This window comes from Trachemys scripta, chromosome 16, assembly GCF_013100865.1.
Source record: "Trachemys scripta elegans isolate TJP31775 chromosome 16, CAS_Tse_1.0, whole genome shotgun sequence".
Taxonomy (NCBI): Eukaryota; Metazoa; Chordata; order Testudines; family Emydidae; genus Trachemys; species Trachemys scripta.
In genome coordinates, this window is record NC_048313.1 from 5,529,110 (window position 1) to 5,554,617 (window position 25,508).

The following is a 25,508-nucleotide window of genomic DNA, read 5'->3' on the forward strand; positions in this document are numbered from 1 at the left end:
CCCCCCCCCCCCAGCACTGGGTCTAGTAACAGCTGCCTCCCTCCTCCATGCTAATGTCAGCATTACAGCCCCCCTCCCTATTGCATGGTGTGCAATATTTGCTCCTCCCCGAAAGGAGCAGGTGATATTTGCCCCCCTCTATGTTCCTGAGCCTCGCAGGCTGGTATTGGTCATATCTTCTCCACCCCTGCACTCAGCTCAGTTCTCTTCCCCTCTCCTGTGTATCTGTCCCTGATTCTTGCAGCTGATGACATACCCCCTTTTACTGCACCCCCGTCTCATCCCACCCTCTGTCCAGTGGGGTAGGGGGACGACACGTGGGCTCCCCGTTTCCCCATCTCGTTCCTGGTCCGGGATCGATTGGAATTCCCCTTCTTTTTCCCTTTGTTCTCCATTGCAGATGTGGGGTCAGGTCGGGCGTGCTGGCCCTTGGGAGCCGCGTCCTGGCCGCAGCAGCTGCCAGCCGCGAACCATCGGAGACGGGTGAGGACGTGGGGCAGGGCAGTTAGGGCTTATCCCTTTCAGGCCAGAGACCAGATTTCCCCTGCCCCCATTCAAAACACCTTCTTGACACCCCAAGTCACTTATGCCGGTGCAGAGTGGTCCCAGAATAGAGCGTTTTGTAGCTGCTTTGCCCTTGGCAACTGGGAACAAAGTTCAGGGGGGTTGCCTTCACTTCCTGTCCTAAAGTGCTGTGTTATTGTGCTGTGTGGCGTTAAATAGCTTTCGCGCTCCCCCCGGGATATATGCAGTGTGATTTCTCTGAGCAGCTCTATCATTTCTAGAGACAAAGCGTTGTTCGGATGGAGTCCAGATTGTCAATATGTATCAGGAGATCAGTGCGCCAAGGAAAGGGGCTAGCCTACAAAAAAAGGCCCCTGTTCCCCGTCAGCTGGCTGGAGTACAGTGATGGGTATTATAGCAGGTCTTCACCTTCCATGCCCTTCGTGGCCCATTCCCACCCGACCTAACATCTCTTCTTTGCTATCGAGTTGTTAACTCCGTCCTCCAGCGGGCCCATGGCGCCAGCCTCCGTCAGGGAAACTTTCCAACAAGCATATTTGTGCATCCTCCTTTGCTGCCCTTCATGCTTGGGAGGAGCTCCCTGTAAATATCTGCAAAGCCGCCTCCTTCAAAACCCACCTTAAAACGCTCCTTTCTGTGATTCCTATCTGAAAGTGCTGCTGGTGTGCCGAGCCCACTGCCCGCGTCGTGCTGACCGGCATTGTCTCGTTTCCTTATACTTCCCGTCCGTCTGTCTGGCTCCATCTGTTGACCCTTGGCTTGGGGCAGGGATTGTCTTTTTCTGTGTCTGTACAGCTCCGGGGTGCGGTGGTACTACAAATAATTAATAATAATATAGTCATAGTTGCACTGAGTTCACTTTCAATTGCTTAAAAAAAAAAAATGGCTTTAACCACTGTTGCACCCTGTGTGGATGCTCTCTACATTCAATTATAACCAGGCTTATACCAATTTCGCTTACCTTGGTAAGGAATCAGGCTAAATCTAAATCCAATTTAGAGTGCCCACACAGGGTTTTGAACTGATATAAAAAAAATCTATTAAAACTTGCGCCTTTTGTTAAGCAGGTGGAACTCTGAATATAGACAAAGCAATGCAGGTTTCGTGGCGGAAATAGGTTTTTATTACAGATAGCCCTGCAGACCCCACCCAGCCGTGTTGTCACAGCAAAAAGAAGGGTGTTCGTCCATCAACTTAGCTGTCTAACTTGAACAAAGAATGCAGCCCATACTTACAAGACGTGGGGCTCTGTCCTGGGAAGTGTCTGGGGACCCCGAAAGTCACAGGGAAGCAGTGACTTTGAAAAAGATTTGGGGGTTGTGATGGATAATCAGCTGCACATGAGCTCTCAGTGCAATGCTGTGGCCAAAAGGGCTAATACGATCCTGGGGTGTATAAACAGGGGACTCTCGAGTAGATTCATAGATTCTTCTAGGAGCAAAGAGATTATTTTTACCTCTATATTTGGCACCAGCTGCTGGAATATTCTGTCCAATTCTGGTGCCCACAATTCAAGAAGGATGTGGATAAATTGGAGAGGGGTCACGCTGCAAGAATGACGAAAAGCTGAGCTCTTCGAGTCTATCGCTATAAGGCAGGTTTCCAGCCTATTTAGCTTAACAAAGAGAAGGTGAAGGGATGACTTGATTAGAGTCTATAAATACCGACGTGGTGAACAAATATTTAATAGTGGGCTCTTCAGTCTAGCCGACAAAGGTCTATCCTGATCCAATGGCTGGGAGTTGAAGCCTGGAAATAAGGTTTAAATTTTTAACAGTGAGCGCAATTAATCATGTGAATAATTTACCAAGGGCCGTGGTGGGTTCTCCATAACTGGCAATTGGATGGGTTGTTTGTTTGTTTTTTTGGCAAGATCTGCTATAAGAATTACTTTGGAGACATTCTCTGACCTGTGTTATGCAGGGGGTCACAGTGGTCCCTTCTGGCCTTGGAATCTAGAAATCTCTTTATAAACTCCTAGTTTAGACGGGACCATTGTGATCAACTAGTCTGACCTCATGTAGTTTTTACCTGGGGGTAGCCAGTTCAGGTCAACTTCAGGTGGGGGATATAGGGTTGATCTCAACTAGCTACATCAAGGTAAAGACTCCCCGTGCCTTGTCTCCACGAGGAGTTTACAAAGATAGCGGACTCCATGAAAAAACTCCCCTCTTTTCACAGTGAAGGCATAGCCCAGGAGGGAGCTAGATGGATACAGTTCCTTCTTGTGCATCCTCACCAGAACTCGCGTGTTCCAGTGAGAGGGCCAGTCCGTGAGGCCTCGTCTCCACACAAAAGTTGTGTTGCTTGAACTGTGCTGGACTAGTTAAATCGGGACGCTCCTAGCATGAATGCAGTGATTTCGGTATAAATGTGTTTCTACTGATTCCTGTGAGAGAAGGGGAATAAGCCGTATGGGTGTACGGGACTCTTTCCGGCAGTAGGTCTCAAAGCACTTTACAAAGGAGGCCAATCTCATTATCCCCATTTTACAGAGGAGGAAACTGAGGCATAGGGAAGTGACGGGACTGGCGCACGTTCACACAGCAGGTCAGTGGCCAAGCCAGGACTAGAACCCGGGACTTCTGAGTGCCAGTCCAGTGCTTGTTCGACTGCCTGTGCGACCTCTATTGACGGCTACCCAGTTGGTGTGAAGCCTGAAAGTAGTAAGTGCTCAGCAGTCAGGAAATGCCGTGGTCAAAGTTGCCTGCATAAGTTTATATCTGCCAGTTGAATGATAGTACCCAGGCCCAGTTCCACAAAAATATGTAGGGGCCTAACTCTATATACCTTTGAGGATCTGGGCTGGGGCAGCTGTTACTACAGTGTGAAAACGTGCTGGTGTGAGCAGGCCATTCGTCTGCAGTTTCCTGCCTCATCCCTGAGCTACGCCTGTGCCACTCGGCTATGTAGCTAAGCGAGCTTTGCAGTTTGTCAGAGGGGAGCATTACCAGAAAGGGCTTTTTTGCCAGCGGGCTCGGAAGCGACTGTTTGACCTTCTTTTATCCCTGAACAGAAAGAGACGTGGTAACTACACCAACACGCTCCGAGAGCTGACTCAGATGCTACCCGTTCCTCTGCATACCAGCTACAAAAAGTTGACCAAGGTACTGCCGGCCGGAGCAGGCTGCTGCCCCGACGGCTGCTTCCCCAAGTATAACGTTCCAGAGGGAGGCAAGGGAGCATGTTAAAGAAATAATGTGACACAGGGAAAGCGTAGGTGAGGCGGGATGGAAGCCAGCCCCGCTCTGAGATCTTCAGTCTATTGGAGGAAGAGAGGCTTTGAGCCTTGTTGCTGCTAAACCTCTAGGCTTCTTGAAGGGAACAAACAGCTGGGCGATCTTATGCGATCTTATTCCAGAATAATGACTCTGTTTCAGAAGCACGCTAATTATTCCGGAATACAATGTCCACAGGGGGAACTATTCTGGAATTGCTATTCCGGTGAATTTCCCCTGCAGATGAGCCTTTAGACGCTGGGTCTTAGATGCAGGCTGCCAACCCCATCCCAGAATAAACCAAGGAGAAGAATTTCCTCACTGAAGTCGTCCTTGTGGGGTTTTTAAAAAGCAAACGTTTTGTGGATGGGTCTGTTGGATTTGCAGCCTTGGAGGCTGACGTTCTGTATCCGCTCAACATCTGCGGCCCAGACATTTGCAGGGGACACTTGGCCCCACACTCACGCCTTGTTCACCTGCCTCAGTTCTGTTCTGGGGGGACCCACCATTAAGGACGAAACGGGAGCTTGATGACAGTCCTTGGTTTCTCTGCTGAGTCTTCCAGCTCGTACCAGCCCTTTGTGATGTGGATACTTACCCTCATTGAACTGGGCAGAAGAGCAACTTAATTCACACAACAGCCGTCCCATGGCACCTTGTCTGGGTCACCAGTGAATTGAGTTAAGTGGGAACTGGGCAGTCTAGAGGTAAACGACTCCATGTCCCATCCCGTGAGCCAACCAGCCCCCCCCATGGTCTTGTTTTGCAGACGGGTGTGTCTTACGCAGGTGCACACACACACACTAGAAGGTGTAACTCATAATTACCGAGTAAGCATCGGAGAAGGTTCCCAGCCATTCTTCGGCTGTGGAAGGCCAGAGACGTTAGTGGCTGTGGATTTTGTTGGTAGAATTCATGTCTTGCCACAGGTGTTGCATCCACCAACGCTCCTTGCGAGTACAACACCTTTCCCTGAGTGTGTGTTCCCTTTGAAACAGAAGGAAATCTTGTTGCGCGTCCTCCGCTACATTGAGCATCTGCAGGCGAGCATCAGCACTGCCAGGACCTTGCTCCAGCTCCGGCATGGGGAGAAAGAAGGTAAGGGATCGCGGGCAGTGAAGGGAGACGGGGGAGAGAGCAAGGGACGTGAGCTGTTGCGTGGAGGGAAGCCAAGGGACGGTGTAGGGACACGGGCCGCAGCAGGGATGTGGGATAACCCAGAGAGGAGATCTGCCGTATGTGCATTGCTCAGCCAGAGGGACGATGGGGGGCTTCCGAGTAGGAGATAAACACAGAAAATATTGTAACGCAAACCAACTGGAGCTTTGAGAAGCCCATTGGAAGGTGATAAGAATTCCCCTGGACAGGGAGCCACCCCTCTTGACCTTGCCCTGGGTCTCTGTGACCCATTCAGTCCTTGGCCTTTCCACTGAAACAGTGATCCAGGGGGCCGTTTGTGAGGCAAGATCTGGAATGGGCCACCCCTCGCCACTCGGTTCACCTGAGCCACCAAACGGCTGCACAGGGTGGTGACTTTTGAATGCTGCTGTACTGGTGTTGCATTCGCGTGGCTGCCCCAGGAGGGATCGGTTCCGTCTCCAGACCCGCTCTCCGAGGGCACTGTGGCTGTGACAGGCTCCCCTGACTCTGGGTTCATCCGCGCTTCAGCTGGGAGGTGTAATTCCCAGCTCAGAGAGACGTACGGGCTAGCGCCGCTCCAGCTAACAGTCCAAAAATAGCCGCGTGGCCACGGCATCGTGGGTGCTGGGACGGGCTGGCCGCTCCAAGTACGGCCCCGTCCGAATCTCAAGGTCTGTACTCGGGTGGCAACCTATGCCGTGCCGTCCGGCCATACTGCTGTTCTTAGTGCAGTAGCTCAGTGGTTCTCAATCCGTGGCACGAACCCCTGGGGGTACACAGAGGTCTTCCAGGTGGAACATCAACTTATCTAGATATTTGCCTAGTTTTACAACAGGCTACATAAAAACGCTAGCAACGTCAGTACCAACTACAATTTTATATAGACGATGGCTTGTTTACATTGCTCTGTATACTGTACACCAGCCGTTCTCAAACTTTAGCAACCCAAAGACACCCATTTTCATTTAAAAGGTTTTCGCGGACTCCCAAGACCAGGCCCCGCCCCCACTCCATCCCTTCCCCCCAGGTCCCCCCCCCCCCCCCTCCTGCCCCCCCCCCCCCCCCTCCCCGCCTCTTTCTGCCCCCTGCCCCGAGCGCACCCCGTCCCCGCTCCTCCCCCTCCCCCTCCCCCTCCCTCCCAGCGCCTCCTGCACGACGCTGAACAGCTGTTCCCCGGCATGCAGGAGGCGCTGGGAGGGAGGGGGAGGAGTTGATCAGCAGGGCCCGCGGACCCCAGTTTGAGAAATGCCGCAGTATACATTGAAAAGTAAGTACAATGTCAGCAAATGTTCAGTAACAGTGTGGCTGGGGCACTTGTATTTTGATGTCTGATTTCGTAAGCGAGTTGTTTTTAAGTGAGGTGAAACTTGGAGATATGCAAGACAAATCAGACTCCTGAAAGGGGTACAGTAGGTTGGAAAGGTTGAGAGCCACTGCACTAGCTTGAGCAGGACTAACGTGTACATCTACACAAGCTGAGGGATCGTCAGAAGCTGCATTTTTTTTTCTCTCTTCCTTTTCGTCCCGGGATCCTTGTGAGCTGAAGTGGTTGCTGGATTGGGGGAGTTCTGACCTGCTCTGCTCTCCCCTCATCCTACAGAATTTGGAGCGGGCGCATCCACATGTGCGGAGATGTCCGCCTGTCAGCGAGGGTGCAGAGATGGCACTCCGCCCGTCACCCCGCGGAGGAGGAGAGCCAAGCTCCTGAACGTTGGCAAGAAACCCTGCAAAGGAAAGCGATCCCGCAGATCAGGTTGGGACAGCAGCCATTCCCCCTAGCCTCGCTCTGCAGAGCAATCGCTCCTTCCCCCTCTTTCCTGTGGGACAGCCCATCTCTGCTGCATTGGGACAACCAAGGGGAAATTTCTTAGGAGGGGCAGCTCTTCTCCAGTGGTTGGACCCCCCTCTTTGCTTCGCTTTGGCCAACCCTGGCTTTTGACTTCATTTTGAACATCCTGACCCCTTGCCTTCGGCAGGGCGGCGCACCGGACCCCCAGCTGGAAAGTCACTGGCCATTTCCCCCTAGGAAGGCCCTACAGCACTCGGGGTACATCCACACTGCAGCTGGGAGGTATCATTCGCAGCCCGGGTAGATGTACACAGTACACTGCTATTCAGTATTTTCATTATGGACTTGGGTAACGGAGAGGAGAGGATGCTTATAAAATTTGCGGACGACACCAAGCTGGCGCGGGCGGGCGGGGTCGCAAGCACTTTGGGGGACAGGATTAGAATTCAAAACGAGCTTGACAAATTAGAGCATCGGTCGGAATGCGACAAGATGAGATTCAATAAAAACAAGTGCAAAGTGCTGCACTTAGGAAGCACACAGCTACCAAACGGGGACCAACTGGCTAGGCGGTCGGACTGTGGTAAAGGATCCGTGGTCATAATGGATCACCAATGCAATCTGAGTCAGCGATGTGGTCCGGCGGCTAACCAGGCTAATACCGTTCTGGGCGTATTAACAGACGTATCGGATGTACGTCACAGGAGGTAACTGTCCTGCTCCGCCACTGTGAGGCCTCCACTGGAGCACTGGGTCCAGTTCTGGGGGCTGCACTGTAGGAAAGATGTGGACAGATTGGAGAGAGTCCAAAGGAGAGAGACTAAAACGATCCAAGATTTCGAAAACCTGACCTAGGAGGAAAGGTTAAAAAAAACTGGGCACGTTTAGTCTTGAGAAAAGAAGCCTGAGGGGGCCCTGAGAACAGTGGTCAAATTCGTTAAGGGCTGGTATACAGAGGACGGGGATTGATTGTTCTCCGTGTCCACTGAAGGTTGGACAAGAAGCAACAGGCTTAATCTGCAGCGAGGGAGATTTAGGTGAGAGATGAGGGGAAGCTTTCCAGCTCTCAGGGGAGTTCGGCTCTGGAACAGGCTTCCCAGGGAGGCTGTGGGATCCGCGTCCAGAGAGGATTTTAAGAAGAGGCTGGACAAACCCCTGTCAGGGCTGGTCTAGGTTTGCTTGGTCTGGGCTCGATGAGCTCTCAGTTGGACATTTCTCTGATTCCATGACACACGTGCTAGCTCTGCTCAAGCCGGTGTGCTCCCCTAGGATCTTGGACCAGGTGGTCCTCAGGCAGCTAGCCCATGCCTGTGCCCTGGTAGCCAGATGGCTGTTTTTAGCACGCTGCCTCGAGCGGAGCTAGCATGTGTACGTCTGCGTGAGGTGGGAAGAACGCCCCCCAGCTGCGTTGTAGACACAGCCTCGGTGTCACAGATCTGAGGTTACCTCCAGAGCGTCAATCGGTGAGTGTGGCTAGCCGGGGCTGCTATTACAGTTGTGCAAAACTCTCCCACCCCATCCTCCCCCTGTCCCCTGCATGTGTCACCCCCGTAAGGGTCAGGATCCCAGCTCACCTCCTGGGTTTCTTGCCATGGAATGGTGTCGCTGGGTCTTTGGGTTGCTTGACCCAGCAAAGGGCTGATGTAGGGAAATAATTAGTGTGGCTTAGAGTAGGGGGAGGGCTGAGAGTCCAGACTCCGGGTTTCTCTCCCCAGCTCTGACAGGAGAGTGGGGTCTAGTGGTTAGAGCAGGGGGCTGGGACCATAGCTCTGGGGTTTTCCTCCCAGCTCTGGGAAGAGAGGGCATCTAGTGGTTGGAGCAAGGGGGCTGGGAGCCAGGACTCCGGGGTTCTCTCCCCAGCTCTGGGAGGAGAGTGGGGTCTAGTGGTTAGAGCAGGGGGCTGGGAGCCAGACCCCACCATCCCCCAAGCTCTGGGAGGAGAGGGGGTCTAGTGGTTAGAGCAGGGGGCTGGGAGCCAGGACCCCGCCACCCCCCAAGCTCTGGGAGGGGAGTGGGGTCTGGGACCAGGGCTCCAGGGTTATCTCCCCAGCTCTGGGAGGAGAGTGGGGTCTAGTGGTTGGAGCATGGTAGTGGAAGGCAGGACTCTTGGGTTCTGGTCCAAGTTCTGCCACTAACTTGCTCTGTGATTGTGGGCATGTCCCTCAATCTCTCCGTGTGTCAGTTTCTCCAGCTGGCCTGTTAGCGTTTCCCTCGCTCCCGGTAATCTGTGAAGCTTGCTGAGCTGATGTCCGGGAAGCCTGGGGTGGCGTGCGGCGCAGTGGTGTTACCTTGGCGCTCTCAGGGAAGGGGGGTGCTCACAAGCTGAGCTTGGAGCTGACGGGTGCCCAGGGCAGGTGAAATGTCCCTCGTGCCGGAGCTGTACCGTGTGGCGATGCAGCTCGGGGTTCACCTGGCCCCATGTCCTAGGCAACACACGGCCCCGCCTAGATTACTGTGCCCTTTGCCTTCACAGAGCGGCGGGGGGCGAACAAGGAGATGCGTCGGAGCCTGAGCCTGGCGGAATCACCCTGGCAGCCTGGGCGGCGCACGGAGGTGGATCTGCACGCGGCAGGCGAAGGGGCCGTGCTTTCTCCTGGTATGAAGCAGCTTCCGTTTCAGTTCAGCCGAAGGGACCCGGCGCTGAGGTCTCGCCGGCCCACAGGCAGCGCCTTCCTGGACAGGGCTGAAGGCAGCGTTCCCGGCTGTGCAGCAGGTGCGGTCCCTCTCCGTCCTTTGCCGGGCGCCTCCTGCGGGAGTGGGTGTGAGACGGGAGCCGATGGGAGCTCGCCCGTCGCTCGGGGCAAGGGAGCGTCTCACCCCTGCCACGCTCAATGTGCACGGGACTCTGGGGAGCATCAGCCCTCACCGTGCACCGGCGTCTGTGGCAACACAGGGTGTGGGTGAAATCTAGGCCCTCGTTAGCAGAGATGATGCACCGGATCCCCAGCTGGTGTGAGTTATTATTTCCCCACTGCCCATTTCCACTCACGGAGCATCTGGCCCCGTTCCTATAAGAAGCCACGGCCGTAGCGTCCATCATCAGGGCTGGATCCGTTGTAACCTTGAGTCTCCGCTGCTGGGGGACGCGGCGTCTGGTGGAGCAGGACCAAAGCGTGCATGTGCGTTTGCAGATTGGTGCGTAGGGTGTGACCGAGAGGAGAGCCAGGAGGAGGATGACATCTGCTCTACCTGCGAGGCTCAGCTGAGTTACCGGGAGCAGCGTCGGTACGACGGGCCGGACCTTGCATTGCTGGGGTAAGAGCTGGTGGGGGAGCTTGACCATGGAAACTTGTGGCTCTGGTGACTTCAACGCGGCTCTGCCAATTTGCACCTGGAGCCGCTATCCAGCCAGTGTGCAGCGTTTTCAAACCCTGACTCCAGATTACTGCTGGGGGCTCCCTCCACAGCCAGCTCTTCTGCCCCGCTCCCCACAGTGCCCCCTGCTGGGGGAGGCTGGGACTGGAGTAGCTGAGAGCTCTGCCCCCAGCCAGTGGACCTCCCCTGCTCCCCACAGTGCCCAGTGCTGGGAGAAACTTAGACTGGACTAGCCTGATGCTGCTCCACTCCCTACAGCGTCCCCAGCGTGCTTGGCAAAGGTTCCCGTGGCCGTACCTGGCGGAAGGCGAGGCTGGGTCTCGCATACAGGTGGGTTCTCTGCCGCCTGCCTGCTGGCTCGGCTCTAGCCTGCCGACAGCCAGAAGGAGAGGCCTGCTCCCGGCCAGCACTTCTCAAAGAGGTTTAGCCATAGTGCCCAGAGCAGGTCTCCCTAGTTCCGACCCTCCTTGGGCGGGAGGCTGCAGCTGAAAATCTCCAGGAAGCTGGGGTACGCCCTACCCCACTGCACAGCTGCCCCCTAGGACACTAGGAGTTGCTCTTAAAGCAGAACGTGTTTGGTCCAGCCCCTTGCGGCCAGCAGCGCAGAGCAGTTCTGTCGGGGACTCTGGGAGAGGGGAGACAGAGCTGCAATCCAAGGCCGTCTCTAAACTGCTCTTCCAGGCAGGAGCTGGTGCAGTATTATTCCTGCGGGGAGGAAGAGGAGGATGGGCTGGATGCTGGTCCTTGGCTCTCAACCCAGTCCCCTGTGTGTAGTTCCCATGGTGAGTACTGCCGTAGTCTAGGGCCATAGCGTGCAGAGATGGCAAAGGCCCCTTAGGCTGCCCCGGATCGCTGCTCTTCATGTAGCTAAGTAGCACCCGCCAAGGCGGTTGTGTTGGGCACCAAGCATCTGTGTGTCCAGGCTCCGGGAGACCGCCCTCATCAGCACTTTCAGACTTGAACAGTCCCCCGGTCTAACAGCACAGTGTGTTCATTTACAGACAGTTGGGAGACGGGATATGGACGTATCAGCTGCATGCGTCCTTTTAAAACTTTTTTGTTTTTATATCAAATACAAACACACAAGGAAACACAACACATGGAAACACAGGCACAAGATGGAAGTAGCACATAACAAAATTCGACATTCGTTATTTGCGTAACCTGGGGAGAAAACCCTGAACCTGCAGAGGTCATGCAGGGCATCAGTTATTAAAGGGGCTAAATAAGTGAGAACATAACCTCTGATTATCGGGGCGGGGGAGTGGGGGCAGAGATTGTAGGTCCCAGCTGACAAGTGGTAGAGGAAGTTAACAAGCGTCCTTTAAATAATAAATCCAGCAGCATCTTAGTGGTCCAAGTTAGTCCATTTCCTGGAAGACTGTGGAGCAGTCCAGGTTCTCCTGGCAGATTATGGGGAATGGGGACAGTGGGTAGCGGAAACGTAGCCGGTGAGATTCCTATGTAAATTATGTTTTGGTTTTCGCAGAGAGCTTGCTTCTGTGCTCTCCCGGGAGCGGAGGCCAAATCCGGGCTTGTTGGGCCAGCAAGGATCTGGGCTTGAGCCCCTCGCTATTCTCCTCTCCTGGACGGCTGCTTCCCGGGCACGTTCTGCAGGAGGGGCCAGAGGAGCTGTCCCAAGGTAAAGGGGTGTCCGCGTCCCTCCTTGCGGCCGGAGGGGTCTGAGGGACTTGCCAGGATCGGTCGCGGTACCGTGGTGATTCCCGGCAGGCGAGCGACGAACCGTGGCGCGGAAGAGAGGCGGGGAGCGAGTGAGAGCTGCGCAGCGTGCCTTAGAAAGGACAGCTGTCATTGCAGCGTGTGGGGGTGTCGTTGGGATGCCAAGTGGGGACCGCGTGGGGGGTTGGATTCCCCCACCGCCAGTCACGCTCTCCCTGAGAAGTGCCAAAAGCGAGATCGGGGCCCCCTTGTGTCAGACGCCCTACGCAGTCCTTCCAGATGCCACAGGCTTCAGCAGAGGTTCGGCTGCAGGGACTGGCCCTGTACGATTTCAGCCAAAGGAGCTGGTTGGCCACGTCTACGTGGCGAGTTACTGTGTCGCAAGCTAGGGTGTGAGTCTGCAGTGCACCCGCTTACTGCGCAGTTATGCCCTGAGTGGACAGTGCTACAGTGCAAGGGAAGTTCCAGACTGCGCTTTCCAGTGGGAAGACGCCCCTAGAGCAGTGGTTCTCAAACTGTGGGGCAGGCCTCCGAAGGGAGGCCTGGGAATGTGTCAAGGGACGTGCGAGCTGTGTGCTTTTTTTGGAAGAGCTCTGGCGGTCAGCCCTGGGTGGCTGGGGCTTGTGCCATGCACACTGGGGAGGTGGGGATAAAGGTGATGGCTGGAGCCCTGCCGCTGAGGCTCTCTCCTTTCCCTCCTCCAAATCCCTTATCTGCAGGTGGCGAGACTCTGGCTGTCAGCCCCAGGGAGGCAGCAGCACAACAGAAGTAAGGGTGGCAGTAGGGCACTTAAGGGTACTTTTATACTTATTTCCTGGTCCAGATGTAAGTGGTCGATCTTCTGGGATTGATTTATCGCGTCTTGTCTAGACGCGATAAATCGATTCCAGATCTATCCCAGAAGTGCTTGCTGTCGACGCCGGTACTCCAGCTCAGCGAGAGGAGTACGCGGCATCGACGGGCGAGCCTCCCTGCCGCGTCTGGACCGCGGTAAGTTCGGACTAAGGTACTTCGAATTCAGCTACGTTATTAACGTAGCTGAATTTGCGTACCTTAGTCCGAAGTGGGGGGTTAGTGTGGACCAGGCCTTAGTCTGCTGTGGAAAGTGATATTGATGAATATCACTTTTCGCATTGCCACCCTTGTGTGCTGCTGCTGGTGTGGTGCTGCCTTTGGAGCTGGGCGCCTGGCCAGCAGCCGCTGCTCTCCGCTCCGCCTTCGGAGCTGGGTTCCCGGCCAGCAGCCCCTGCTCTCGGCTCCGCCTTCGGAGCTGGGTTCCCGGCCAGCAGCCCCTGCTCTCGGCTCCGCCTTCGGAGCTGGGTTCCCGGCCAGCAGCCCCTGCTCTCGGCTCCGCCTTCGGAGCTGGGTTCCCGGCCAGCAGCCGCTGCTCTCGGCTCCGCCTTCGGAGCTGGGTTCCCGGCCAGCAGCCGCTGCTCTCGGCTCCGCCTTCGGAGCTGGGTTCCCGGCCAGCAGCCGCTGCTCTCGGCTCCGCCTTCGGAGCTGGGTTCCCGGCCAGCAGCCGCTGCTCTCGGCTTTGCCTTCGGAGCTGGGTTCCCGGCCAGCAGCCGCTGCTCTCCGCTCCGCCTTCGGAGCTGGGTTCCCGGCCAGCAGCCGCTGCTCTCCCCTCTGCCTTCAGAGCTGGGTGACGGCATATGTAGTTGTGTGGGGGTGGGGGACATGTAAACGACTATCGATACAGAGAACGGGGGCCTGAACAGGTAAGTTTGAGAGCCACTGCTTTAGAGAGATGCTGCTGCCTTATCCCCTGAGCCCCGGGGACGCTGCACCGAGCACCCAGGCTGTTCTGTGCAGCGGGCTCTGCTGCTGGTGCTGGTGTGGGTTTATCGGAGACTGACTGAAATTCTTCTCCACGAACTTAACTGGCCTTTTGTTGTCCCTTGAGCCGAGCATCCCTGCAGAGCTGGCCGGCGCCCGAGATGCTGGAAATCAGGTCCCAAACTCGAGACTGCACAGCTAGTCGGTTCGGATTTTGGCTCCTGGCTCGTTCCCTGCTTTGGTTTTGGTTGCCCCCCGGGCTGAGTCAGAAAGAGAGATACAGCCCCTGCAGGTGGAGTCCCGCTGCAGCCAAGGGCAGGTTGTGGTAGCTTCCATCCCGAGTGTCTGATCCTCTCTGCGGTGGGCCGTGTGGGATCCTGGAGACAGTGGCAAGGGGAAAAGGACCCTTTTTAGCATCCAGTCTGACCTGGGCCAGAAATTTCCCTCCCCTCTCCCCCCATTGTCCCATCCTCCACCAAAATTTGAACCCTGGCCCTCTCACACCCTAAGTGTTTCATCCCTAGGCTAATGAGCTACAGAGGGTCTATCTGCAGTGCAGTCATGGGGCGGGCTGCAGCCCGGGCAGACATCCCTGCGCTCGCTTTGCTCTAGCTGGCTCGGACGGCGATAGCCGGGAATCCCACAGCAGCTCAGACTAGTCGCTCAAGTACATACCCAGCCTCCCAGGCACAGCTTCACCGCTGGCTTTAATGGAGCCAGCAAATTCAGAGCTAGCCCCAGGGGCGTCTATACGTGCGGCACTCCCACCTCCGCTTGCAGTGTAGACGGACCCTTAGCGACTGGCTGGTGTGTGTGCAGAGAAGGGCATGTGGCAAGAGGAAATCATTAAAACCATTGCTACCCTGCAACGTGGCCTTTGGCGGGGGGGCTCCCCTCTTTCCTGGCCGGGGTCCTTGCCGGGGGAAGGCCATGGAAGGTCTGCTCTGATGTTACTTGTTTAGAAGGGGTACGTCTCGTTCTTCGGCAGGTTTGTTTGAGGACATGTGTCTGAGCCCAGACTCGGCTGGTTCCTCTGACAGCCTGACTGGGACCCTGCTGAGAAAGGTAGGCAGAGGGGGAGCCCCTTCCTGAGTCCCCCGTTGGTCCCTGTCCTTGTTAGCAGGCAGAACCCGCCTCCCGGCTGCATATTGTCACACAGCCTCCTCTGGTGCTATAAAGTCAGGCTCGGATGTGGATGATAATAATAACGGCCCTTAGCGTCAGTAGGTCTCAAAGTGCTGCACAAAGGAGGGCTAGAACCATTATCCCAGTGTTCCAGATGGGGAAACTGAGGCACAGAGCAGGGAAATGACTTGTCCCAGGTCACCCAGCAGGGCCGGAAATAGAGCCAGCTCTCCCGAGCCCCCGTCCAAGGCTCTGTCCACTAGGTTGCTCTTAACTGCTGGCTGTGGGTGGCCTTTGTGAAGTGGTCACCCACTGGCACGGGCGCTATCCCCACCACCACCATCGCAGCTGGTGTTAATTGGGCCTCCATGGGGGCAGTTGTAGAGAGAGAGGCCAAGGGTCGAATGAGTCGTGTGACCCCCCTCCATGGGGGGTGCTGGTGGAGGTGATTGCGGGGAGCTTTGCCCTGCCGCTGGGGTCTGGAGCTGCGAGGTTCTCATCCCCCTTTGTTATTTGCACTGGAGACCCCGCTTGGGCTGGGCCCTCTCCGTACCCATACTAAAGCCAGACTTGCTGCCCCAAGGCGTTTGCAATCCAGCCCTGTAAGCAGAGGCTGCGGGGGAGCATTGGAGAAGGGCTTGCCCGTAGAATGGGATGCGTCCGGGGCGGGGCGGGTGAAACCTGCTGCATTCCTCGCTGAAGATTGAACAGCCCAGGCCTGGGAGGATTAGACGGGCCAGTGAAGGCTTATGGACGCAGGTCGAGCTTTTCCCACATGCCTGTGGACAGCCCAGGCATTGTAATGGGAATCAGGCTCCCAGATCCCTTCTGAACATTTCAGCCTTAACTTTTTGTTTGCCGTGTTCTTCTCCCCCCCGCCCCCCCTCGTCCTTCACACCTCGACCCTCATCAGACGCTTCCGGACACTCCGCTGAACGCCCGCAACCTCTTCCAGTCCGCCTTCTCGCTGGACCATTGCTACCTCTCCTACAGCGAGGCGAGTAAAACCGACTCCAGCCCCAGCTCGGGAGTGACGGAGTTCATGGGGGTGTGGAGCGGGCAGCTCCTCCAGGAGGTGAGAGGATGCGGTGGGGGGTGGGAGGGAAGGAAGCCGGGGTCACGGTGCTGCCCTGTAGACTGTGAAAGTGGGGAGAAGATGGGTTTGTGGGGGCAGGAGTTGAAATCTTGCAATCTTAGGGTAACAGAATGGGAAAGGGCAGATGTACATCGTGGCTGGATAAGGACTGGATGAGACACCGAGCCTCTGATCTGGCTGGAAGCGGAGCCCGCTTGGGTGTTTTCTCTCTTCCACTCCAAGGCTGAGCCTTCCACAGTTGCTTAGGAGATTTCGGCACACATCCCCCAGTGGGGCTCATGCCACTTCCTTTCCCCCGTGTCCCAATCTCAGGGGCCTGCCTGCGTGTTTGCCCCCCCCCCCCCCCCCTTTCTCTGCCCCCCCAGGGTTCCAGCCCCGGACCGGCTCGCTCCGTGTCCTCCAGCGACGAGAACAGCGACAGCACCTGGATCCCTTACAAGCGGACGAAGCCGCTGCCCGCTGCCGGCCGGAAGAGGAAGAAGGAGGAAGGCGGGCGGCAGCCGGAGGCCTCCGGCAGGTCCCGGTCCCCCTTGCAGCTGAAGAAGAAATGCGTCAATGGTTTTATCATGTTCTGCCGGCTGAATCGCAAGCAATACATCCGGTAAGCAGCAGGGGGCGCTATGTCACGGGATGGAGAGAGGCGCTTGGCCCGGCTGGCCGCGTGTCCAGCCACCACAAAGCATGACCATTAATTTTGAGCGTGGGCTCTAGGTTTCGCTGGCTTCAACAGGACTCAGGGAAGGTAAGCTACGGGTTCTCACTGCTCCTTCTTATTTCTATTACGGTAACGCCTAGGGGCCCCAGTCACGGACCAGAATCCCATTATGCCCGGCGCTGTACATTGTTTATTGCTATTAGGCGTATTACGTAGCACCTAGGCACCCGAGTGACAAACCAGGCCCTTGTTGTGCCAGGCGCTGTACAAACACAGAACACAAAGACAGTCCCTGTCCCAAAGAGCTGACACGCCAAGTATCAGACCAGAGACACCTGATGGAGACAGACAGACCACAGAGTACTAGTGCGATGCAGCAGCTAACGCAGTCCTTTGCTATACAAGCAGGGGAATATAGCCTAGAAACGGGGCGGAGGGCAGTTACCTCTGTGTACGGCAGGGAGACCGTTAGAGGGATGCTGGGGCCAGTTCTGGCGTTCCCACTTCCACCAGGATGCTGACAGATTGGGGAGGGTTGAGGGAAGAGCTGCGGGAATGAGCCACGGTCTGGGAAACCTGCCTCAGAGCGAGAGGAGCTCGATCGGTTTAGTTTACCCCGTTGACCTTGATCCCGGTCTGTCAGCCCCTCTGTGGGGAGGAGATGGCTATGAGCGAGGGGCTGCTTAACCCAGTGGACAAAGGCAGAGCGAGATCTAACAGATAGGCGCTGAAATGAGAGAAATTCAGAATTAACCGCTGCACCAACCGGCCCAGGGTCGGAGTCTTTACATCGGGTGGGACATCTTTCTAAAAGATCTGCTCTAACTCGAGCCAACTCAGAGCGCAAAGCGCTGGCTGGAATGGTCAGAACGGTCCCTTCAGGCCTTACGCCCTTTCAGCCACTCCTTTCCCCTTGGCACAATCCCGGGCTGGAGTTTTTAGTGCCCGTGTGGCGGGACTGACCTGCCAGAGCTCGGCACGCAGCCGTGGTCCATAGCAACCAGCTGGCAAGAGCAGGTGTTTGGGTTTCGCTCCCCTGGATGTTTGTTAAATTCTGTGTCCATGGAGAAGGCAAGGCGGGTGGCATGTGTATACAGCTGCTGGGCATTGCCTCGGCAACCTGCTCTGGTAGGTCAGGCAGACGTGTGCTGCTTCACGCCTGTTCTGGGAGAGCTCAGTTCCTGGTGCTCTCTCCCCTCAGCGCCTGCCCGGGGATGGCGTCCACCGCAGCCACCAGGGAGCTGGCACAGCTGTGGCGCACCATGACGAAGCAGGAGCGGAGGCCGTACTGGTAAGGCTGGCATTCGGAGAACCCCACCAGAGCCGTGGGAGTCGGTCTGGTGTGGGGGGAGATCTGCCGGGGAAGGTGCCAACTTCCACCACGTGCTGTTCCGGACCAATGTTACAGCTGCTCTTTGTATTACACCAGCATTTATAGGCCTCAACTGAAATCAGGGCGCTGTTGCGCTGGGCGCTGCCCAGACACAATAACTGAGATTGGGGCCCCGTGGCGCCGGGTGCTGCCCAGACGCACAGTGACCGAGATCAGGGCCCTGTCGCACCGGGCGCTGCCCAATCACACAGTGACCGAGATCATGGGCCCATCGGGCCGGGCGCTGCAGTGACCGAGATCAGGGCCCCGTCGCGCCGGGCGCTGCCCAGACACACAGTGACCGAGATTGGGGTCCCGTCGCACCGGGCACTTCACAGAGTTAGGCATTCCCTGCCCTGAAGAGCTTGCAGCCTGACCGGACAGCAATGAGAGGGGAGACAGCGTCTCAGGGAGGGGCAGTGACTTGCCTCCAGTCACCCAGCAAGCCAATGGCAGAGCCAAGCTTAGAACCCAGGTTACCTGGGTCCCAGTCCAGGGACCTTCCAGTGGACCGCAGTGCCCCTAAAGTCTGCCTTAGTCCTGCCACACAGGGGTCACCTCAGGGGCCCCTAGGAGAGCAGATTTTGCCACTTGGACAGTTGTCCACTAGAAGTTGAGATCCCCCTAACTCATTACACATAGGAGCCAATAGAGTGAGATCCAGTCACCGCTGGCCTGGTGGGTTCACACCAGGGACCTAGACGTGAAAAGCTTCCGATTCCATCCCCAGTCCCCAAGGCGATGTTGATGAGCAGAGAGCCTACAATGGTTAGAATTGGATTCCATAGCACCAACTAAGCCTAAGTGGGACGTAGATAAATACTATAATCCCCTCTCAGCTGGTGGGGAATCCCAGCCCCCCTGCTCTAACCGGACACCCCTCCCCTCCTAGAGCTGGCGATAGAACCCAGGAGTCCTGACTCCCAACCCCGCTTGCTACATCACCCACCCCGTAGGTGGGTTTAGAACCCAGGAGTCCTGGCTCCCAACCCCCCCTTGCTACGTCACCCACCCCGTAGGTGGATTTAGAACCCAGGAGTCCTGGCTCCCAACCCCCCCTTGCTACGTCACCCACCCCATAGGTGGGTTTAGAACCCAGGAGTCCTGGCTCCCAACCCCCCCTTGCTACGTCACCCACCCCGTAGGTGGGATTAGAACCCAGGAGTCCTGGCTCCCAACCACAAATGCCCTTTATTATCCACTGAATTACACCTGCTGACTGTCCGAGGCGCGTGGCTGTCACATCCTGGGCTAGTCGGGGCTATACAGGAAGAGTTTTATCAACCTCTCCCGGGCGGTTCATTTGCCAACTGCCCGTGGGACGGACGGTGACGAGCCCATAGAGGGAACGGGCGCAGAGAGCCGTCCGGTTGGATTTCACCTTTTTCTTCCAGCGTCAAGGCCCGGCGGTTCAGCAGGCTGAACAACCGCATCGTGAAGCAGGACTTCTCCAGCGGGGGAGAGGAGGAAGAGGAGATGGAGGCTCCTAAGCCGTTTCATCTGCTGCTGGCCGAGAAATCCCTCGGCTCCCGGGACCTGGGACCGCCAGCCGCGCCCCGCTCGCTCCATCACCCAGCCCTGGAGTCGGTGTGACGGACGGCAACACAGGGCCCCTCCCACCCGGCGTGCTGGGGCCCCCATCCCCTCATGTGGCATCTCTCCTTTCCTTTGGAGACGCCTGTTGTTCCATCGAAATGAACAAGGGTGCTTGGAACGGGCACGGGCTACACCGTGCGTGTTGCCGTTGGGAGACCAGGCTGTGGGGTTTGTAGACCGGCCTCTTGTTTAGCTCTGGCAAGGAGAAATTGTGTGTGGGTGTGGAGGGGCGGCTCATGTTTTTAATTAAAACCCTATTTATTCTGATAGTTTTCCGCCATAACTACACGCCGCTGTGCCAGTCAGAGAGCACCGACCCCGGGCTGGCCGTAGATCAGTTCCAAACTGCCCTGTCCAACCAGCTAAGGGAGGGTTGCTTGGGCACAGGGGTAGCCATGGTTAAGTGAAGGATTGGAGGAACCCCCCCCCCCCCCCCAAAAAAAGAAAACCATCTCCACCAATTCAGGCCAGACTTGTATTAGATTCTGTTCGTTGCTGGAATAGTTTGATTGACAGCTGTTGTATGTATGTATTTATTTATTTATTGGTTTTAGAATAAAGCTCATTTGTGGGTTTTCTGGCTCCAGTCCGAGTTCACAGACCCCCCCGGGGCAGCCCCATTCGCCTCTCCTCCCGGTTTATTCAAAGCAGGAAGAGCAGCAGGGGTGGTGGTTGGGCTGCTCGGGTAGATCTCTGCCTTCTGAAGATGAGCTATCAGGAGGGGATATTTTAGATAAGGGTTTCCCAGAGTGTGGGGCGCTCTGGGGACACGTGATGGACTGGTTGGAGGGTGCACTCACGCTGCTTAGTTGTCTTCCAGAATCTCCCGTGAGTCTCTAGCTCTTATGGCTTTGAAGGAAACCTGGAAAACCCACTCCGGGAACCCTGCTTTGGATTCTTGGCTCCGGCTTCTGGGTCTGAGCCTGGGGTCCATTTCACAGCTCCAGCTCTGACCGCTAGGCCTGACCGCCCCATGCCCCGGTTCCTGATGCCTGACTCCTATTGAAATCAGTCCTTTGAACCTTGGGGCCTCGGCCGCTAGAATAGGGCTCACGCTCCTGCCTGCGGGATCTGCAGTGACCAGGAGGGCTCCGGCTCTCGCTCGCACCTCAGCGCTCCCTAGCAGCACCGACTGGATCACCACTCCAGCCTGGGTCTGCCTTGGCCGGCTCCCATCCGAGCACTGAGCAGCTAATGCCATGGCGGCTGCCTCGTCGGTGCTGCCGGTGCCCCAGCTAGCCTGGCTCTGGTGCTCCCTGTCCTCGGCTGGTGCAGCGGTGGTGGTGTTGCCTGCCCGCCCGGTGAGTGATGCTGTCAGGTCGGTCCCACGCGTGATTTCCAGGAGGGCCGAGGCTGCGCAGAGGTGGGGTCAGCAGCTGGCCTGGGCCGGAATTCCCACCCTGCTCTCTCTGCCCGCTAGCCAGCCCCTGTGCCGAGTGGACGATGGAAGAGGTCCTTAACCCCAGCGCCTTCCACCCCCTGAGGTTCTCACCTCTGCCTGTTGCAGGCGACCTGCAGGGGGAAGTTTCCTACTCCCTACTCTGCTCCTTGATCCTGGGGGGCAGAGCTCAGGCCTTTTTACTACCATCCCTGCCCCCGAGGGACGGGCGCCTTGGCCGAAGCCTCATTTGTTTCCCCAGCTGGAGGCTGTGTCACTTTCCAGGTTGCCGGGAGGGGCTGGAGAGTGTCCTCTTCCCCCGCCCCCCGACAGACGTCCCAGACCAGCTGCTCCTGGAATTTAGGACCCACCGCCTGGAGACGTAAGCCGAGGCTGTCCTGGGGGGTTCCTCTTCCCTGAGTTGTAATGGGCTGGCCCCCTAGGTAACCAGAGCGCCATGGGAGTCTACGCATGGGAGGCAGGAAGGGATGAGCCCCCTTCTCCCAGCTGCAGCCAGCCAGGGTCCAGGGGATGGCGAGGGGTGACACGGGACCTGTGGGCAAGAGGGACCCTGTAGAAACGTAGCCTGTTAGGAGACGCCGAGCGATGGGGTTGCTTCTGGGAGGTAATTCCAGCCCGGCCCTGGCCCTGACAAGACCCGCAGCGAGTGGGGTTCTGCTGGAAAGCAGGGGATGGAATTTGAGCAGGCCGCAGCCCTGCTGACGCTGTCCCCTGAACACTCTGCTCCAGCCTCAGTTGCTGCTTTTCGTTCCCGAGGTGCCAGGTTTGAGTCCTGCAGATGGCAAAACCCCTCCCCGCCCCGAAGGCGCTGTGCTATGAGCACCATGGAGCCCCGTTCCATAGAGGCTGCCTGAGCCCTGCCACAGAGGGGGCTGTGGAAGCCAGCGGGTGGGGATGGGGATCGTGAGTTGGGGCCAGCGCTGACCACATTCCCCAGCTTTCAGGGGAGGGTTTGGCTCAGTGTCCCGTGGCCCAGAGAGCAGAGGACCCAGCTGAGCCCCTCCAGCCTGGCTCGTTGCAGGGGGAGATTCACCCGGCAGCGGCTCCCCTGGGAGGATGGCGCATTTAGTGGTGCAAAACTTGGGTGGCCTTTGCTCTCCCGGCATCACCCAAGACTCATGGAGGGGGGTGGGGAGAGATCTGTGGGGGGGAGAGAGATCTTGGGGGGGGCACAAACAAGGGGAAGTACTGGCATCAGGAACCCTAAAAAGCTGGGAGATGAATGTCCCTGATCCTCAGTTTCCCATCTCCAGAATGAGCAAAGGTAACTCGTTGATTAGCGAGCTGCAAGCCGTCAGCAAGAGCAATTCATGGCTGCCTGGGCCTCCGCCCTGCAGGGGCTCCGCACTCAGGTTCCAATGCAAACTCCTGGAGGGGCTTTCCTCCAGCCAGCTGCCAAGCACACCAGCCCTGCGCCCCCTGCTGCACACAGCACAATTGGAAGAGCGACTAGCAAAAGCCTCCAGAACTAACAGCAAAAAAAATACTTAGGTACATCAGAAGCAGGAAGCCTGTCAGACAATCAACTGGGCCACTGGCCGATGGAAGTGCTAAAGGAGCACGCAAGGAAGACAAGGGTGTTGCAGAGAAGCGAAATGAATTCATTCAGCGGTCCCAAACTGAGGTGTCAATAGAGGAGGGTTTGGGAACACATTGGTCAATTAAACAGCGATAAGTCACCAGGACCAGATGTTATTCACCCAAGAATTCTGGAGGAACTCAAAAATGAAAACTGCAGAACTACTAACTGTGGTATGTAACCTATCGCTTAAAACAGCCTCTGACCCAGATGACTGGAGGGGAGCTAATGGCAGATGAAATTCAGTGTTGAGAAATGCAAGGTAATGCACATAATCCCAACTATACATACAAAATAATGGGGTCTAAATTATCTGTCATCACTCAAGAAAGAGATCTTGGGGTCATCGTCGGTAGTTCTCTGAAAACATCCACTCAATGTGCAGCGGCAGTCAGAAAAGCGAACAGAAGGTCGGGAACCATTAGGAAAGGGATAGATAATCAGAAAATATCATAACGACACTCGATAGATCCACGGTACGCCCGCACCTGGAATCCTGCAGACAGTTCTAGTTGTCCCACCTCAAAAAAGAGATATTGGAATTGGAAAAGGTTCAGAGATGGGCAACAAAAAATGATTAAGGGGCTGAAACAGCTTCCATGAGGAGAGATTAAAAGGTCTGGGACTGTTCAGCTTGGAAAAGAGACGACTGAGGATATGACAGAGGTCTATAAAATCTCGACGGGTGGTGGGGGCGGAAATGACAAAGGAAGTGTTATTTACCTCTTCACATAACAAGAACGAGGGGTCACCCAATGAAATTAATAGGCAGCAGGTTTAAAACAAACAAAAGGAAGTATTTCTTCATGCAACGCACGGTCAACCTGTGGAACTCCTTGCCAGGGGATGTTGTGAAGGCCAAAAGTATAACTGGGTTAAAACAGAATGAGATCAGTTCCTGAAGGACAGATCCCTCCATGGCTATTAGCCAAGATGGTCAGGGATGCAACTCCATGCTCTGAGTGTCCCTAAATCTATTAGAAGCTGGAATTGGACGAGAAGGGATGGATCAGTTGATGATGACCTGTTCTGTTCCCTCTGAAGCACCTGGCATTGGCCACTGTTGGAAGACAGGATATTAGCCGCTAGATGGACCACGATCTGACCAAGTATGGCCATTCTTATGTTCTCTTAGGATCTAGGCATGTCGGGAGCTTTGGGGACAAGCGTGACGGGTTTTCAGACACAATGAGGCCAGAAAGGACCATTCTGATGATCCTATCTGACCCCCCAGTGATTCCGGCCTCCAGCCCATAGCTTGTGAGTGGCTAGATTTCCTAGAACAACATTCAATCTTCATTTAAAGACGCGCATTAATGAAGAATCCTCCCTCCCCCATCCCTGCATCAGTCGTTCTGAGCGTGAGAGTTATTTCTTATCCCTGTTATATACTGGCACCTTATTTCCAGTCTGAATTTATCTCACTTCAGCTGCAGCCACTGGATGGCGCTCTGTCTTTGTCAGCTGGATTGGAGAGCCCTCTGCTCTCGGGTGTGTCCCCAGGCAAGTGCTGAAAGACCAGGATTAAGGAACCTCTGAACTTCCCTTGGATAATCTAAATACACTGAGTTTCCTTCCCATCAGAAAAGTTGCACTGGTCACCCCAGGACATAGTTTTCCCAGGCTGGGATCCTGCCACTATGAAGAGGGAGTGTGGGCTATGCACCAGGACTCAGGAGAGCTAGGTACTGTCCCAGGATGTACCAACTGGCCTGCTGGGTGACCTTGACCAAAATCCGTCCCGGCTCTGTGCCTCAGTTTCCCCACCCATCCTTTGTCTAATTAGCTTAAGCTGTTTGGAGCAGGGACACTGACTCAATCTGTGTCCGTGCAGCACCTGGTGGAATGGGCCCCATATCTTGGTCACTGTGTGTCTGTGCAGCGCCCGGCGTGACGGGGCCCTGATCTCGGTCACCGTGTGACTGTACAGCGCCCGGCCCGACGGGGCCCTGATCTCGGTCACCATGTGTTTGTGCAGCGCCTGGCACGACAGGGCCCTGATCTCGGTCACCATGGGCCTGTGCAGCGTCCAGTGTGACGGGGCCCTGATCTCGGTTGGGGACCTCTAGGTGCCACTGCAAAACACCTGATAAAATCCAATACCAGCACAGGGATGTCACCACCTGTTAACAGAGGGACCCAAACAGGGTTTGCCTGTAGTCTAACCAGCAGGTGGTGCTGGAGCACACATCTGCCCATCAGCATCCCCTGGGCACTAGGCCCTTCCTTTCAAAGCAGGCAGCCAGCGTTAGCCTTGGGCTCTCTGCCTCAGTTTCCGCAACTGTGAAAAGGGGGAGGCCAAAGTCTGCCTGCCTCTTGGGGGTGGGTGGGGGACGGTTAATGCTTGTGTGCAGCGTTTGTAACACTAGCGAAGAGGCGGGTGAGCTGAAAATCCTCCCTGAGCCGCCTGCAGATGTGTGTGGGGTGGGGGGGGGGGGGGCTGCTGCTTTGACACCCAGATTCTCCTCCCCGCCCACCCCTATTTGTGTAATCCCCCGGCACCTCACTCTGCAGCAGCCTGGCACGCCCTCAACCTGCCAGCGCCCACAGAGCAGGGCCCGCTGACCCTCACATCATGCCTTGTAGGCGTCAGACCCCCCTCTCCCCCTGCCTTCTGATCCACTGGCCTCCTGCCCCCGCTCTGCACTGGGACAACGCTCCCAGGCCCACGAGAGCACTTGGTTGGATCCACGCGATGGGAGGGGAGGGCTGCTGGCGTCATTCGCCGTGGAGCATGGGGACGTGCAAGTGTCCGGGCTGGAATCGGGATCTTGGAACAGGAAGCAGGAAAAGCCAGTGCAGTGGGTCAGCCATGGGAGAAGCATGGTTCCGGGGCTTGCTGTCTCCCAGAGCTGCGCCCAGTGGCGATGGAGATACCCCAGCAGCGTCCATCCTCCTAGCCTGTCTCCATCTGGGGCAGGTCCCTCGTTGCCCCATCCCAGCCCCCAGGAGCAGTGGGGCACCAGCAACATGCGGATGAGGGACCTGGGGTGGACGGCCTGGCTCAGCTCATATCTCCTCCCCGGCCTAGCTGACCCTGGACAAGGGGAATTTGCGCCGTACCTGCTATTTGCCCATGGCCTTGCACACACGGGCCACCAAACTCCTGGCTGGAGAGGGGCTCCACCCAGCCCACAGCGCAGGAGCCAAGGGGGTTTGGAGAAGGGCTGGCACCCTTGTGTGCTGGGGATTGCGGGGATGCGGCCCAGCCCGTTGCTGGAAATTGGATCCGTCTGGCTGGGG

General features: G+C 56.5%; 2 protein-coding genes across 2 annotated transcripts in view; both read left to right on the plus strand.

Moving 5' to 3' along the window:
- Nucleotides 1–6,662, plus strand: part of LOC117888935 (basic helix-loop-helix and HMG box domain-containing protein 1-like) — a 12,346-nt gene extending 5,684 nt beyond the window's left edge. The window contains exons 2-5 of the mRNA XM_034792730.1: nt 401–483; nt 3,542–3,632; nt 4,742–4,841; nt 6,484–6,662. Coding sequence (XP_034648621.1) covers nt 401–483; nt 3,542–3,632; nt 4,742–4,841; nt 6,484–6,662 — 453 coding nt within the window. The remainder of the gene's footprint in view (nt 1–400; nt 484–3,541; nt 3,633–4,741; nt 4,842–6,483) is intronic.
- A 2,491-nt stretch (nt 6,663–9,153) lies between these two features.
- LOC117888817 (basic helix-loop-helix and HMG box domain-containing protein 1-like) lies at nt 9,154–19,840 on the plus strand. The gene is made up of 9 exons (XM_034792570.1): nt 9,154–9,385; nt 9,804–9,927; nt 10,669–10,769; nt 11,477–11,629; nt 14,432–14,508; nt 15,482–15,643; nt 16,030–16,265; nt 17,521–17,610; nt 19,086–19,840. Exons 1-9 carry the CDS (start codon nt 9,169–9,171, stop codon nt 19,282–19,284), a joined length of 1,359 nt encoding a protein of 452 aa, XP_034648461.1. The 5' UTR covers nt 9,154–9,168; the 3' UTR covers nt 19,285–19,840.
- Nucleotides 19,841–25,508: the final 5,668 nt, after the last annotated feature.